The sequence below is a fragment of the Callorhinus ursinus genome, unplaced genomic scaffold (genome assembly GCF_003265705.2).
Source record: "Callorhinus ursinus isolate GAN/ISIS: 27379988/994484 unplaced genomic scaffold, GSC_fseal_2.0 scaffold10, whole genome shotgun sequence".
NCBI classification, from domain to species: domain Eukaryota; kingdom Metazoa; phylum Chordata; class Mammalia; order Carnivora; family Otariidae; genus Callorhinus; species Callorhinus ursinus.
Window position 1 is genome coordinate 78,558,751 of NW_027397072.1, and position 16,129 is coordinate 78,574,879.

Here is a 16,129-nt window from a genome sequence, read left to right on the forward strand (position 1 = left end):
ATCACCTAAGACTGGACAGGTGACACTTCTCCCAGGTGTCCTCCCTAAGGGTCACGACCAGAATGGGTACATTCCAAAGATCATATAGAATCCTTCATTTTCACCTTCGTCTAGAGGAACAATGTACATATACATTGGGTAAAATTTTGGGTTTTGTTTTTCTGACTGCGTGGGACTTAAGAGAACAGGCAAGATGAGCTGCTTTCGCAAATGCAGTGACTCCCAGGTGAGAATGATTGTCTTCTGTAAGGACATGGGCTTTGGTCACCTCCCTATAAACCTAAAGGACAAACGTTCCCTGCCTCCCCTCCACTCAGCCCACCCAGCGCCTGCACTGCCTGAGCAGCCAGTCCTGGGCTCAGACCCACCCCGGCCCCCGGGGGGATGGTGCGAGCTGGCAGGGAGCTTAACTTCCCAGAAACTCTGACCACAATGACCTCCGTCCCTGCAAAACCCCTGCACTGGCTGTCACGGCTGGTCTTCCTGCTAAGGCGCCAGATTCTCACTTCTCCGTCTCTGTGGTCACTCCAAGAGTTCTTGGGGCCAAAAAAGACCAACACCTTCATAACTGAGGAGAACGACACATCCTGTCTTTGATCAATGAAGCAACTATGTGAGGTAAGGTAGGACGGGGCAGGAAAGCTGACCTGTGTTTTTATCTGTGGGCTGGAAGCATTCCCATTTGCCCCGCTTGCTCCAAGTCACCTGGTTGGTCCTGAAATCTGTGCTTCTGGATAATTCTGGAAGTGAATGATTTAAAAAGTCTAGCAGGTGGCCAGCCCTTCATTGGAGGAATGGGACTCAAATGGGAAAATGGCCTGGGGTTCAGGGGCTTTTTCAGGGGTGACCCTGGGTGACAGCTGGTTTACAGTGTTTGTCTTCAAAGAGGGGCTCAGCCACCCAGGAGTGGGCTGAGGCCGGTGCACATGGGAACAGCCCGCAGACATGGGCCTTTCTGGGAAGGAGGAGCCTCCTGGCTTTGCACCCCAGCTGGCCTTTCCTGTTGAGGGTAGGGGAGGCACTGACCTACCTGATCTCACATAATCCTCTCCAAAACCCTCCAAGGACATGGATTCTATAGATGACAGAACCTGCCCGCTGCCTGGCTGCACAGCAGTGGGTGCATTTTTTGCCAGAGCCCATGTTGTCTGTGTGTGTTACCTTCCCTCATCACCCAGGACAACTTCCCAGCTTGCCACCCTCTACCCAGTGCTTCCTACTTAATGGCAGGACACTTAGGCAGATGGCTAGTTGGATGTCATTTTACCTTAGAAACTACCAAATAAAGGTTCTTTAGTTGTCACCTCACGTGGTAATGAGGTTTTAAAAATAATTTCGTGCATTTCCTGAAAAACTCATTCCGTCAGGAAATATCACCTTGGCAGCGTCATGAGATACTTGTTACTGGAAACCTTTTATCACAATAATCTTCATTAAGTTTCTCTATCAAGCATGTGGGCCTGCTTCCGGAGTCGCAACAGGATAAAATGAAAGTGCCCACAACCCCATCCTTTTGGGATTGAAGGTACCATTATATCAAATATCATGTGTTATATAAAGACATTTTAAAGAGTGCATTGTTTCCTCCTCTCAGCCAGTCAGTCCACTGTGCCCAAGAAACTTTCAGGGCATAAAATATGATCACTGTGTCTTCAAAACCATGGTAATAAAGATTACACATATTTTTTAAGTCTTAAAGGCTCCAATTTTAGTTTCCTATTACCCAATAAAATTACCTAGTTAATAAAATCTCAGAACCTTGTTTTTTCAGTAACATAACCAAGGATGCTGAGAAGAGGCCAGCCCTGCCGGGTGTGAGTGGCTCCCTTACAGCTATAACTATGGGACCTGTGCACTGTGGTGCTTTGCAGGTTCAAAGGTGGGCTCATGCCTTAATGAATGGAATTAGAAACTCCCTGTTCTCCTGTACTGTCCCAGCTAAAGGCAGAGAGAGCCACAGAACTGTGGGATGGAGTGAGGGCAAGCCAATCAACTATGGCTCGTGAGAGTCATCTCCCCAGCATGTGGCCCTGAAACATACAAAGTCCCATCTGGTCCCGAGGCTGGGGACGCTGAAGCTCTGCGTCTCAGAGTACAAGAGGGGTCTGTCATGTGACACTGGAGTTAGCCACAGCCCACTAAGCTTCCCCTCCAGTATTTTGAGGGTTAGCTTGAAATCCAGGAAATGGGCCAAATCATCCTTCTTGTCTTCTCCTCTTCAACCTGGGAGAGCAGGTGTGGGTAGCTCACTGTCTTTTAGACCCTGCTCATGGAACAAGCAGGGACAGGTTCACCTTAGAGCAGAATTCTGTAGAGAATAATTCTCTAGCCAGCTCTGGGTGAACCCCCAACCCTGGGGCTCACTTACATTCAGCTCCACCACAGCCTTCCCTCTGGATTTTACCGGTGATGCTCTGGGAACCCATAACCGCACCCAAGTTAGGTAAGTATTCTTTCCTCTGCCTTTGCCAGGGGGCTTCTGGATGTCCAAGTTGAAATGACTGCTGAACGTATTACAGAGCAGCTCAGAATCTGCAAGATGGTGGTTCACAATGAATCCCCGAGATTCCCAGTGAACAGCCGTCCACCAGGGCACGAGCCATAGCTCCAAGAACGCACAGGGCAGGGGAGTGGCTATAAAACATGGACTCTGGCCTTTGTTTTTCAAGTGCCAGCATTACACATATAACTTCAATTCTATCCGCCCTTCAGCAGGGCTGGTCTAAAGGGAAAATGATCGTTTACATACAGATACAGCGTATGGGCTTAAAATGGCGGCACCAGGAGCAGGGCTACTTCCACAGGGCTCAGTGCTTCCTCCTGTTTCCTAATGGGGGAGGGTGTTATCCGCGATCGGCTCCCTTGCCCTGCTGAGGTCATAGATAACCCTCTTGCTGGTCAAACTTTCCCTGTTGCCCTGTTTACCAGCAGCATATGTCACATTCTACCCCAGACCAACAGGTTCTCATGGCCCTAAACTCAGATCGGAGAGTCCAGATTAAGTCACATATGTTCACCACTCCCTTCTCCCTCCAGCCAAACGTCATGACAACAGAAAACAGACATAAAGGTGTTTCCCTTCTTTCAGATGGGATGCCCGGTCTGGTCATCTGCTCCGACAGGAAAAACCAGGGAGAGGGTTGATTGTATCAGATCTGTAACCATTACGAAAAAGGCTACCCAAACCCTATCTCCTGACAAGATGGACATTTCTGCTCAAAGAACGAAAAATGCAGCCCAAGGACTGACTGTGAGCTCCACGGACCTGGTCTGGAATACCGCCTGGCCACACAGACCGTGGGACTCTTACAGGAACACACGGGGGCCACCAGAATGCCCCCCCCGCCCCACCCTCTAAAGTGGGCACACACCAAGCCAAGAGGTGGCACAGGCCTCACTTGCCTTTATGGTTGTGCCGGGACCGATGTCAGGCAGCAGGGACATCTCTGGGGGGCTCCTGGGCAGACCGTCGTCCTCAGAACTCATGCCGGTGTCATCTCCCCGCTTGGCAGGAAGGCCCCCCGGAGGAGGTGGTGGCCCCATTTTCACATTACACTGTATTTTTAGCTAGATTATAATAAAGAACATTTGCTCTTGTTTTCATCAGCAACTTTTTTTATCAACAAATCTTCCTGCTCCGATTCATTCATTCAGGGGCTATTTTCAACACCCCTGCCTGTGGGGCAGTGAGTAGACTGAACTGAAAAGAGTTGTCTGCCCCCAGCTCTCCTGCTTTCATCCTGAAAATGAGCGGTTACAACTTAGGATGAGTCAAGATCCAGTTGTAAGTAATTTGGTATGTCCTGCATGCAATTATATTCAAGATATGTCAAATAAACCAAGCAGAAATAATTCGACAACTTCTCAACTCGTATTTGATGTATATACCCAGTGTCACTGCCAAGGAGAAGTTTACCTGCAGGGCTTTAATCCGGTCACACACATTTTCTTGGGAAAACACCCGCACAGGCCGAGGAGGGTCCTGTCCCGACTCAGGAATGAAAATACTGTCGTGTGACAGGGCCCGGCTGCCCAGCGTGCCCCTCGACTCCCTAGGATAAAAGAGGCACCGTGAAACTCCGCGCTCCTCCATGTCTCACGCAGGGGGCTCAGGATGAACAAGCGGGCTGGGGCCTAACAGCACAGCCACAATAAGCCTTCGGCTGCATTTATTTTTTGATGGCTTTTGACTCCGGTTTATCTCCGCCCTGTCAAATACCACAGTCAACGCTTAGGAGCACCGCAGAGGTAGGCATTTTCCTGATGGCTCTGAAGGTTGTGTGAATTCTTTTTATTACTGGGAAAATCAGGGTTTGATGGAGGTGTGATGTCCAAGACAGGAGGCCTGCAGAGAGGAAGGGCTGGTGGGGCGGGGGGGGGGGGGGGGGGGGAGGAGTGTATGTGTGCGGAAGACTGTGGTGGATGCCCGAGGAAGGTGAAATCATTCCTTGCGGGCAAACATGGCCGTTCCTCAGTGGGCTAGAGGTCATGTCTGCATAGCAGGCTGAGGGCCTGCCTGATGGAGGCATCCTTGCAAGGTGGTCCAAAACACACATCCAGAGGGTGGGTTTGAAATGAGAACTGCAAATCTGTGAAGCCGTGCCCTGTTTTCATCATCTGCTATGAATGAGCTGTGTAATCCAGCCTGTGTGCCTAGGCCCTGGAGTACAGATGGTGGGCCCTTCTGTCATCCCCATCCCGCCGCTGCCCCAGCCCCGAGCTCGAGACTCCAATGAGGAACCGAACCCACACGACATTCACAAAATGTCCTAAGAGGATGTGGGAGTTAGTTGTCAGATTTTCCTAGCAGCAGTGGCTGCCTGAACAATAGGTGGAAGGAGATGATGGAGACCCGATGATGAAGGAAGGAAAGCCTGCCCCCACAGGCCCTGCATCTGTGCTCTACACTCCCCCACCCGCACGCCGCCCCAGGCATCCTGTCCTCTGCGAGGCATTAGGAACTCTTAGGGGTGGTCCCGCTCCACTGCAGATCACGTTGTGTTGGTTAATGATGTTTGCAACTTCCTCCTAGCTCACAGTACTGAGTCTGCAAGTGAGGAACCCACAGGCTCCCAGAAGAATGTGTCCTCACTCAAGTGAAAGCACCCAGCAAGCCCTCCCTGTCAACAGCAGCTCCTGTTACAAAGATCACACGCACACCTGTCTCTCCCTCCTACAGTGGGCAGCCCATGGCCACTCGCTTTGAAAACCATAACCACTGCCCCAATGCCTCCACTCTAGGTGTAAGTAGGAGTTGAGACAGCATGAAAAGGCCTCTGCAAAGATACATGGCAAAAACACAGAAGGTCATATGCTCAGGGACATTCACTACATTTACAGAAGGAAAAGACCCCCAACAACCCAAATGGCCCTCAGTAGGTACCTGCATAAACCATGGAACATCATCTAATGGAGACTCTGCAGGTGACCATGTGGGTGAGGGAGCACAAGACGGCACTGAGTGGAAAATGAGGCAGAGTGCAGAATAACGTTTATGGCGTATTAGCGCTACGTGGGGAAGGGGAGTATGAATATAGGTGAATATATGTGAAGAGTTGTGTTGTTTGCTTACATTTTAAAACATAAAAATAGAAGGATAAACAACAAATGAATAAAAATAGTGTCCGCTGGGGAGGACAAAACGAGACTGGGAGACAGGGTGCCAAGGCATTTACTTACACATTCACAATTTTGTCTTTGAAACTATGTAAATATTTTATATAGTTAAAAGACAAAGTCAAACAAAAAGGGAAATAAGAGAATCTCTAAAACTAGAAAACAAACAGAAACAAACGAGCCTAATTTTATATTGTGTTGTTGGCATAACGGCACAGAGAAAAGAATGATTTCAAGTGATTTTAACTCAACATCTAAGTGATTTGTTTTTTTTTTTTTTTTTGAGAGAGAGAGAGCGGGGAGAGGGGAAAAGGGGGAGAGGGAGACAACCTTAAGTAGGCTCCACACCCAGCATGGAGCCCAACAAGAGGCTTGATCTCACAACCTGAGACGTTGTGAGCTGAAATAGAGTTGGATGTTTAACTGACTGAGCCACCCAGGCACCCCCAAAGTGAGTTCTGACTCTACATTCATAATACGATAAATTCCAAGAACAAAAAAAGCCATCAAAGATATGAAATTATACTCAGTAGTCTTACTGGTAGCAGTACTGATTTTTAAAAATAGTACACAACAATCTTTATAGAACATAACCTCTATGTGGGAAATCGGGGTAATGAGATTATAAGTATATTATATGAAAAAGAAAATGAGTAATTTTGTTAACATCACTAGGAACTAAGATTCCTAGCATAAGAGAACAGTGAATTCAAATAATCAAAGTAAAAATTTTGTCTTAAGTTTGAAATGGAAATATCAGTGAGCTATTTTTCTCTTAAAAAAATAAAATGTATTTTTGAGTACCTAATCTACTGAAGAAGTCTAGAAGCAATGACAGCCAGCTAGCAATCATCACCCCTAGCAGCCAGACTGTGGTCTCTGAAAACCATTTCATACTAAAAGGAACCGGGCCCATGTGAAGAGGTGGCTGATCGTAGGTCTAGGACAGGAAATGTACAAAATAAAGCTGGGATTTTTCATTGTAAAAGAAAGCAAGGAAGATTTCAAAGACAAATGGGGTCATGTCTAAAGAACTCAGGAGCTAATGTGAAGTGACTCCCAATAGTGTAGGATGAGGCATTGTGAGTATAAAAACGAATACAGACTGTCATGGGCTAAAGCAAATCAAATATATAAAAATCCATGCATTCACAATGATATATATTAAAAAAAACAGAAAAGAAAAAAAAAAAACTCATTGGTCAGTATTGGAAGTTAGGGTACCAGCTGGGGTACCAGATCGTTACTCTGAAGGTTGATTGGTAAAGGAGAACCAGGCATTATTCTGCCTTTCCTGGACATCTCGCATATTAGAGAAAGTAAGGAATTGATGAAGTAAAGGTCTTCATGTAAGAATTCCAGCTAACACATGCAGAATGAGTGACACAATTAGAAAAACCACCATTTTGCAATAAAATAATGGATCTAGGCAATGATCATCAGCAGGTGTTGAAACCATTAGGTGAACGTCTGTGGCGGTATCACACTGAGAGAGACCCCCTGAACCCACTGCTCAGTCTTAGTATCATGAGAAGTGGGACAACCAGATGACATGTGCCTCATGAGGTGATGTGACAGTAAGTACCCAGTACCATCTTGAACCTGAATCTAATTAAATATCCAGATCCATCTAACACTTTACAAGAGATTCAGAGACTATAAAAATGAGTTCAGTCATACGAAGAGAAAGCAAATCCAGAATGTGGGATATCTGGCAGAGACAATAACCCTGCTTTTTCATCAGATCAATGACATGAAAACAAAATGTGGGGTGGGTGGGGAGGGGGAAGGAAAATCATTATAGATTAAGAGACTTAAAAAGCATAACAACATAGACACAATAAATGGGTGTCAGCCTTTTTAAACCCCCAGGGTCCCATGTGGTTTGCCAGCATTAATGTACCTTGGCAAATGGAACTCTTTTGCCTATCGTGATGGATGAAAAGTTGCTGCAGAATCTAGAAGCCACACAGACTCTCAAAGGCACTAAAAAGTGCCTCTAAGATTCTGTCCCTTATATAGTCAGTGAATTTATAACAAAGAAGCCAAAAATATACAATGAGGAAAGGACAGTCTCTTCAATAAAGGGTACTGGAAAAACTGGATAGCCATGAGCAAAAGAATGACACTGAACCCTATCTTACACCATAAAAAAAAAATGAAAATGGGACTAAAGACTTGCACATAAGACCCAAAACCATAAAACTCCTAGAAGAAAACATATGTAGTAAGAAACCTTGACATTGGTCTTGGCAATAATTTCTTGAAGGCAAAGGCATCAAAAGCAAAAATAAAAAGTGAGACTGTATCAAATTTAAAAGCTTCTGCACAGCAAAGGAAACCATCAACAAAATGAAAAGAAAACCTACAGAATGGGAGAAAATATTTGCAAATCGTATATCTGATAAGGGGTTAATATCCAAAATATATAAAGGACTCATATAAATCAACAGCAAGAAAAAAAATCCGATTCAAAAACGTACAGAGGAATTAAATAGACATTTTTCCAAAGAAGACATACAAATGGCTAACAGACACATGAAAAGATGCTTGGGGCACCTGGGTGGCTCAGTCGTTAAGCATCTGACTTCGGCTCAGGTCATGATCCCAGGGTCCTGGGATCGAGCCCCACATCGGGCTCCCTGCTCAGCGTGAAGCCTGCGACTCCCTCTCCCAGTCCCCCTGCTTGTGTTCCCTCTCTCGCTGTGTCTCTCTCTGTCAAATAAATAAATAAAATCTTAAAAAAAAAAAAAGAAAAAGAAAAGATGCTCAACATCACTCATAATCGGGGAAATGTAAATCTCACACCTGTTAGAATGGCTATCATCAAAATGTTAAGATAAGTGTTGGGGAGAATGTGGAGAAAAGAAACTTTTCTGCACCGTTGGTGGGAATGAAAATAGGATCTTGAAGAGGTATCTGCCTTCCTATATTCACTGCAGCATTATTCACAACAGCCAAAATATGGGAATAATCCAAATGTCTATCAACACGTAAATGGATACACAAGATGTAGTATGAATGTGTGTGTGTGTGTACGTGGGATATTACTAAGTCACGAGAAAGGGGGATATCCTGTGGTTTGTGACAACATGGATGAACCCCAAGGGTGTTACACTAAGTGAAACAAACAAGACAGAGGAAGATAAAATCTGTATGATCTCACTTAGATGCAGAATCTAAGAAAGTCAAACTCCCAGAACACAGAGTGGATGGTGGTTACTAGGGGCTGCAGGGTGGGGGAAAGGGTACAAAGTCCAGTCATAAGATTAAAGAAGTTCAGGAGATGACAGCACAGTTTGCATGGCACAGTCATTATGGCTAATACTCTTGTATTACGTACTCAGAAAGTAAGAGACTAGATCTTAAATATTCTCACCTTAAAAAATAAATAGTCTCAAATAAGTAAATATTAAAAAAACAAACAAAATAAATAAATAGTAATTAGGTGATATGATGCAAGTGTTAGCTCTAGGGTAGTAATCAATTTTTAATATATATGTGTATTAAAACATGTTATATGTCCTAAACTTCCACAATGTTATATATCAATTTTCTTCCAATAAAGTTGGGGGAGAAAAGATCTCGTCTCTCCCGCTGTGCTGCTCTAAAAGCAATGCACCTCCTGGGCCTCATCACACCCCACCCCTACGTTTCCTAGCCTAGCATCGCTCCAGCAAAGATTTTTTTTTTTTTAAGATTTTGTTTATTATTTATTTGAGAGAGCGAGCGAGCATAGCAGGGATAGGGGCAGAGGGAGAGAGAGAAGCAGACTCTCCGCTGAGCCGGGAGCCCGACCTCGAGATCATGACCTGAGCCGAAGGCAGGCGCTTAACTGGCTGAGCCACCCCGGAGGCCCTTCAGCAAATTTTTACCAGTAACTGAGGACCTGGCCCCTGCCAGGTGCTGGGAACGTAAAGATAAAAAGGAAACTGTCCCCACTGTCGATGCGCTCCAGGGACAAAGAGGAGACACACAAGTGCAGCGGTCATTTCTCACACGTACAGACACACACACCCTGCGCCCCCTCTGCTGTGATCCTGTTCTCTGGTTGGAAGGGCCATCGTATGTTCTGGTCAGAGACAGGGCGTGGGGGGGAGTGAGTGTGATAATTTCCCTGGGGCTGGTCCAGTGAAGACAGTGAATAATTAGCAATCTTATCGCGATAATGTCTTGTTCCCCCAGAATTTGGAGCACACTGCCTCAAAAAACGCGTGCACCGCCTGTCCTCTGGGCTCTCCACGAGGTATAATGTGGGTCCTTCCTGCTCCCTACCAGCACCAGGAAAGAAAAACAAAAACAAAAACCCTGAAAGAAAAAACTTGAATCTTTCTGCTTCAGTCATTTGGTGCCACCAAGTGGTCAATGTAATTTCTACTCCTCTAAGAACAGGCGAGGAGCCTGGGGAGGAAAGGGGGGCCCAGACAGCATCACTGGGATGCTGAAGCGCGCGGCCCCGTCCCAGCGAGGTCTAGTCCCCAGTCCCAAGGGTCGTTACATCTTCTGTGGAGTTTTATTCTCAAACTAAAACAAACTATGTTTGTTGCATGGCAACAAATCTGGGTTTTTTCCCCCTTTTATTCACAGATGTAACTTCTGGAATCACTGAAGCACATGTAATGTAACTATATTTTGGTGAAGTACAAGTTATAGAAATAAGGATTACTTCACTAGATTTCCCCAAGTTTTCATACCTACTGGTTCTGTTGTAGCCAACAAGATTTTTGGATGATTTTTCCAAGACTTAACAGCAAGAAGACTTCCCCCACCCCTCTCTCCTTCTAATGGAAAATCTTCTTATTAGATAACTCAAAGTTCAGGCTTAGAGAGATGCATTTTCCTGGTATAATATCTAAGTCCTCCAAAGAGTGCTGAGTCAAATAAAATCATGGCTTGTATCCTAACCTTGCAGTTTTCAGTTGCAGGGCAATGGGCAAGTTCTCCAAAATTTCTCTAAAGCTTGGTTTGCTCATTTATAAGACGGTAGCTCTGACCTCCTCCCCCACAGTGATTGTAGACTTTTAATAAACACAGCACTTGGCACATAGCAGGTACCTGATAATGTTTTCCCACAACTTTCTCCATCCCTATGTATGAAAAGACAGAAAATACAACTTCTTTGGAGGAACCTCCAGTGGAATTTCCTAGGAGGGAAAGGGCTCAGAAATCCAGCCAGTTACCAGGACAATAAGACAGAGTATTTGGGTCCTCCTGCGCCCCCACCAGCTTACTGGGGCACAGGAGACTGAAGGATGGGCGGGGCAACTTACTCGAGCTCATCCTCTGAGTCATAGCCCACTGGCCCCGACTCAACGGCAATCACTTCACTCTTCGCCTGACTCTGTTTCCAAGTGCTATTTCCTGTGGCAGACGGTGATTCCTTTCTCTTCTTTTTCCCGAAGAACTTCTTAAATGTCTTGAATTTGGACTTTTTCTTTCCTATGCAGAAAGAACGCATGTGAGCACTTGCCAAGCACGCGTGAGGTGTGCACCATGCATCCATTATTTGCAAGTCCCTTTCCACACAGAAGTATGGGAAGTACACAGAAGACCGTTCTGGCACATCTGAAAAAAATCGATCCCATGACCCCGTGATCATGACCCGAGTAGAAATCAAGACTCGGACGCTTCACCAACTGAGCCCCCCAGGTGCCCCCGCACGCTTCTTTTTTTAATTGCTGAGAAATAGTCCATTGTACAAACGAGAGCAAGTTTTAATATCTAAAATATACATAGCCGAAAGCAAAAAGTCCTGGTGGGGTAAAGGCCATGTGTAACTCAAATTATTTTTCCGAATAATCCTCAACTGCTTCATTTCTCATGAACACGTGCACCAAGGACAATCAGAGGAGACCCAGCCTCGTGGTGCTTGCTGGAGTGCTAGTCGCTGGGAGGAGCTAACAACTTTTGGTGGAAAAGAAAACGTCAAATGGTGGTGGCAGCACTGATTCCCCCACCCCCCGCCCTGCTTCCTGGATTCTTAGAAATTATGACAGTTTGAAACATTTTGTGATCTCTTCTCTGATGCTTCCTTTATTCTCACCCACAAATTCTACCATGCTCAGGATCCTGTGACGTCACATGAGCAGCTCAGAGAACTTCGTTCCTTTTCTTCTGAATATTTATGAGAACTAACAACAGAAGGATGTAACAGCAGAGATCACCAGGATACTAACATATCCTGAACATTTGTTAAAACAATTTATTAGTTTTACAAGTAAACAATTTTGTGGGCTGACTTTTTAAAAAAAAAAAAGTTATCAGAGAGAGAGCAGAGCGAGAGACAGCGAGCGAGTGAGCACAAGCAGGGGAGAAGGATAGAGGGAGAGGGAGAAGCAGGCTCCCCGCCGAGCAGGGAGCCCGATGCGGGGCTCGATCCCAGGAGCCTGGGATCATGACCTGAGCTGAAGGCAGATGTTTAACCGACTGAGCCACCCAGGTGCCCCAAGCTGACTTCCTTTTTTAAAAAAACACAGTATCTTTATATTTATATGAATGTCCCCTTGGGAAGTTTACATGATCTTGCCTTAATGTGGAGAATTACTTTGGATTACTCTAGATGGGGGTCCTTATATTACCTTAGGTGGGGAAGATCCCTGCAGAAGGGGAAATCAGTCCTATAACTCAGTTTTCTTAGCTTCTAGTGGAAGTTTCCTTACCTTAACAATCACAAAGTTTATGTTGCTAACTGATGGTTCTCAGTAAGAGTTTATTATTTGGAAAGACTCTTAAGAATTTTCTGCATTTGCCAGGACACATCTGGCCTTTGCCTAGCTGACACACAGGTTTATCCCTGAAGGTCTGAACACACGTGCAGCCTCACCTCCCTCTGCGGTCAGAGATGCTGTTTCTGGGTTAATGAACAAGAGTGGCTACGAAGACCCCGAGGGTAACCATTGAACACTCCTGTCTGAACTGCAAGTGTCTAGTCAGCCAGCCAGCCAACCAGCCAGCCAGCCAGCCAGCCACTGGGGCCTGTCCCTGTTAGATCTGTTCACCCGCTAGGCTGTTAAATTCAATTTATTTAATGGTCACAGGAACTATGTGGATCTTTTCCTTCTCGAATCTGTTTTATGAAGTTATGTTTTTCTAGGAATTTGCCTATTTTTCCCAAATTTTCAAATTTACTGGCATACAGTTATTAAGAATATCCTCGTATTGTTTTAGCATCCGCACCCCCTGTAATAAAGCCCCCTTCCTCAGCTCTGATATTATTTTTGCCTCATTTTCCCTTGATCAGTTGTACCAGAGGTCAATCAGTTTTATTTGCCTTTAAAAAAAGTTGGCTTTGTTAATTCTCTTTGTTGAATGTTTATCTTTTCATTGTATTAATTTCTGTTCTAATCGTTATTCTTTCCTTCTTCCTACTTCAGATTTACTGTGCTATCTTTTTAAACTTCTTGAGATGAATACCTAGCTAATTAATTTTTAGGCTTTTTTGTTTGTTTGTTCTTATAGTACACACATTTAAGGCAATACATTTCCCCCTAAATCTTTTAGCTGCATCCACATGTTTTGATATACTTTCATTGTCGTTTAGTTGAAATATTTTCTAATTTCTATTATAATACCTTCTTAGACTTAAAGGTTATTTAGATAAGTAGATCTTAATTTCCAAGCACTTGGAGATTTTCTTAGTATCCTTCTGTTATTGATTTCCAGCTTAAGTGCACTGTGGTCAGAGAGTATGTGGGTGATTTGAAACCATTCAAATGTGTTCAGATTTGTTTTACAGTTTACCATAAATTTGTAAATGTCCCCAGTGTGCTTGACAATAAAAATAACCCACTCTGACTGCAGATTTTATTTATTTTTATTTAACTGTCAATTTTTCCTCTACAAATTTTAACATTACAATGGTGCAGAGAAAGGTACAATTATTATCTTGCAGGGGAAATGAACCTTTTGTGAAAGGGCACTCTTTATCTTTAGTGATGCTTTTTGCCTTAAATTTTATTTTGACTGCTTTTAATATACCTACTGAACTTCCTTTTTCCTCATGTTTACAAGATGTGTGTTTTTCTATCCTTTTACTTTCAACTTTTCTAAATCCTTCTATCTAGGACTTAAGAGTTTTAGAAATCCGATCTGATGATCTTTAGCTTCTAACTGGAAAAATTAATGTAATTAGTCTACTTAAACTTACTGTAATTACTGCAATGTTAATAAAAAAGTCTGCATCTTATATTTTTCCTTCATCTCTTTTTCTTGTTGTCTTTTGGATTAGCTGACTTTTTAAAAGTTATTCCATTCTTCCCACCTTGAGTTTGTAAACTATGCCCTTTAATCTCTGTTTTTTCAGTAATTACCCTAGAAATTATACTATGCATTCTATTATAGGACAAAACAAAGAACTTAGAATACTATAATCCTATTTATATGCCCTATTGTTTTCATTCTTTGAAAGACCCAAAAGATATTCTTCCATGTTCATTTAGATGTATCTGCTTGTTTCTCACTTTCCCTGTTTGTCATGCCTTCTTGTGTTCCAGACCTTCCATCTAGGGCAATTCTCCTTTAGAATCTTCTTTGGGAGGGTCTGCTGATGACAAATTCAGTTTCTTTTTGTCTGAAAATGCCTTCATACACCTCCTTCATTCCTACAATATATTTTTCCTAGGTATAACTTTCTAGGTTGGCAGTCATTTTTTCTAAGTTAATAATATTGAAAAAGCTATTTCACTGTTTTGTGGTTTCTGTTGTGCAGTCGAGAAGTCAGTCGTCAGCTTATGCTCCTTTGAAGGTCATCTTTTTTTCTCAGACTGATTTTTCATTTTGTCTTTGATTTTCTATATTTTCACTGTATATGGATTTCTTTTTATTTATCCTTCTTGGGTTTCATTTGATTTCTTAAATCTTTTTTTAAACCTGTTCCAAAAAATTCCCTGCTACTCTCTCCTCTCTTGAGACCGTGTCTACCCTTCCACGTACCTCTGTGCCTCTTCTCTTCTGTACCTCCCATCATTTTACCATTCGATGCTACGTTCTGTATACTTTCTTATGACTGATCTATCTTGAGCTGACAGAATCTGCTGTTAAACTCATCCACTGAATTTCCAATTGTAACAGTTATACTTATTTCTAAAAAACCCATCTGATGGTTTTCAAATATGGTGTATCATTTTTTAAAAAGTTATTTTAGAAATTACATAGTAAACTGGAGCGCCTGGGTGGCTCAGTTGGCTAAGCATCCCACTCTTGATTTTGGCTCGGGTCATGATCTCAGCGTCGTGAGTTTGAGCCCCATGTCGGGCAACGTGCTGGGTGTGGAGTCTGCTGGGGATTCTTTCTCTCCCTCTCCCTTTTTCCTCTCTCTCTCTCTAGAAAAAAAATTACATAGTAAAATTTGCTTTTTTTGGTACAGATAGACCTACATAATCACCTCAAGATACAGAACTATCCCAGTGCCCTTCATGCTGTCCTTTTGTAGCCAAATCCATCTTGTCTTTAACCCCTAGAAGTCACTGATACCTTCTCTGTTCCTCTAGTTGTACCTTTTCCAGAATGTCGTATAGATGGATTCCTACAGTATGTCCTTTTGATTCTGGGTTCTTTCACTCAGCACAATGCATTAGAGACTCATCCATAGTGTTACGTCCACCAGTAATTTGTTCCTTATTACTGCTGAGTACAATTCCATTGTAGGGATAGACCACTTTATTTAAACATTGAGCAAATCGAAGGACATTTGGATTCATTTCAGTTTTTGGCAACTATGAATAAAGTTGTTACAGGTTTCCTTTTTTTTTTTTTTTTGGAGAGAGAGAGAGAATGAGTAGGGGGATGGGGAGAGGGGAAAAGGGAGAGGGAGAGGGAAAGAGATAATCTCAAGCAGACTCCAAACTGAGTGCCGAGCCAGACACTGGGGCTTGTTCTCACCATCCTGAGATCATGATCTGAGTCGAAATCAAGACCAAGCCACCCAGCGCCCCTTGTCAAAGGCTTCTGTGTAGAGGGCGCCTGGTGGCTCAGTCGTTGGGCATCTGCCTTGGCTCAGGTCATGGTCCCGGGTCCTGGGATCGAGCCCCACATCGGGCTCCCTGCTCGGCCAGAAGCCTGCTTCTCCCTCTGCCGCTCCCCCTGCCTGTGCTCCCTCTCGCTATATCTCTCCGCCAAATAAATAAATAAAGTCTTAGAAAAAAATAAAAAAGTCTTCTATGTAAACATAAGTTTTCATTTCTCTTTGGTAAATACCCAGGAGCAGGAGTGCTGGGTCATGAACTAAGGGTATGTTTAATTTTACAAGAAACTGCTGAAATATTTTTGGAAGTGGCTGTACGATTCTGCATTCCCAACAGCAATAGGAGGACTCAACTGCCCTGCACCCTCCCAGCACCTGCTACTGTCTCGTTGTGCCATTCTAACAGGTGTGCAGTCATATCTCATTGTCGCTTTAACTTGCATTAACTAATGTGGAGCGCCTTTCCACGAGCTGATTTGCCATTGGTATCTCTTCGGAGGTAAAGCATCTTTTAAAACTTTTGCCTATTTTTTATTTGGGTTGTTTGTTTTC

The 16,129-nt window shown here is 43.8% G+C and overlaps 1 protein-coding gene across 7 annotated transcripts in view; it reads right to left on the reverse strand.

Moving 5' to 3' along the window:
• The window catches only part of CRACDL (CRACD like), a 134,673-nt gene that overhangs the window by 30,916 nt on the left and 87,628 nt on the right, over window positions 1-16,129 (reverse strand). For 6 of the 7 annotated variants that reach the window (XM_073897831.1, XM_073897830.1, XM_073897829.1 and 3 more), the window contains exons 3-5: window positions 10,887-11,055; window positions 3,917-4,052; window positions 3,403-3,567 (exon numbers count right to left, since the gene is read on the reverse strand). In XM_073897831.1, coding sequence (XP_073753932.1) covers window positions 3,403-3,567; window positions 3,917-4,052; window positions 10,887-11,055 — 470 coding nt within the window. The remainder of the gene's footprint in view (window positions 1-3,402; window positions 3,568-3,916; window positions 4,053-10,886; window positions 11,056-16,129) is intronic. The other variant, XM_073897836.1, reaches the window with a different exon arrangement.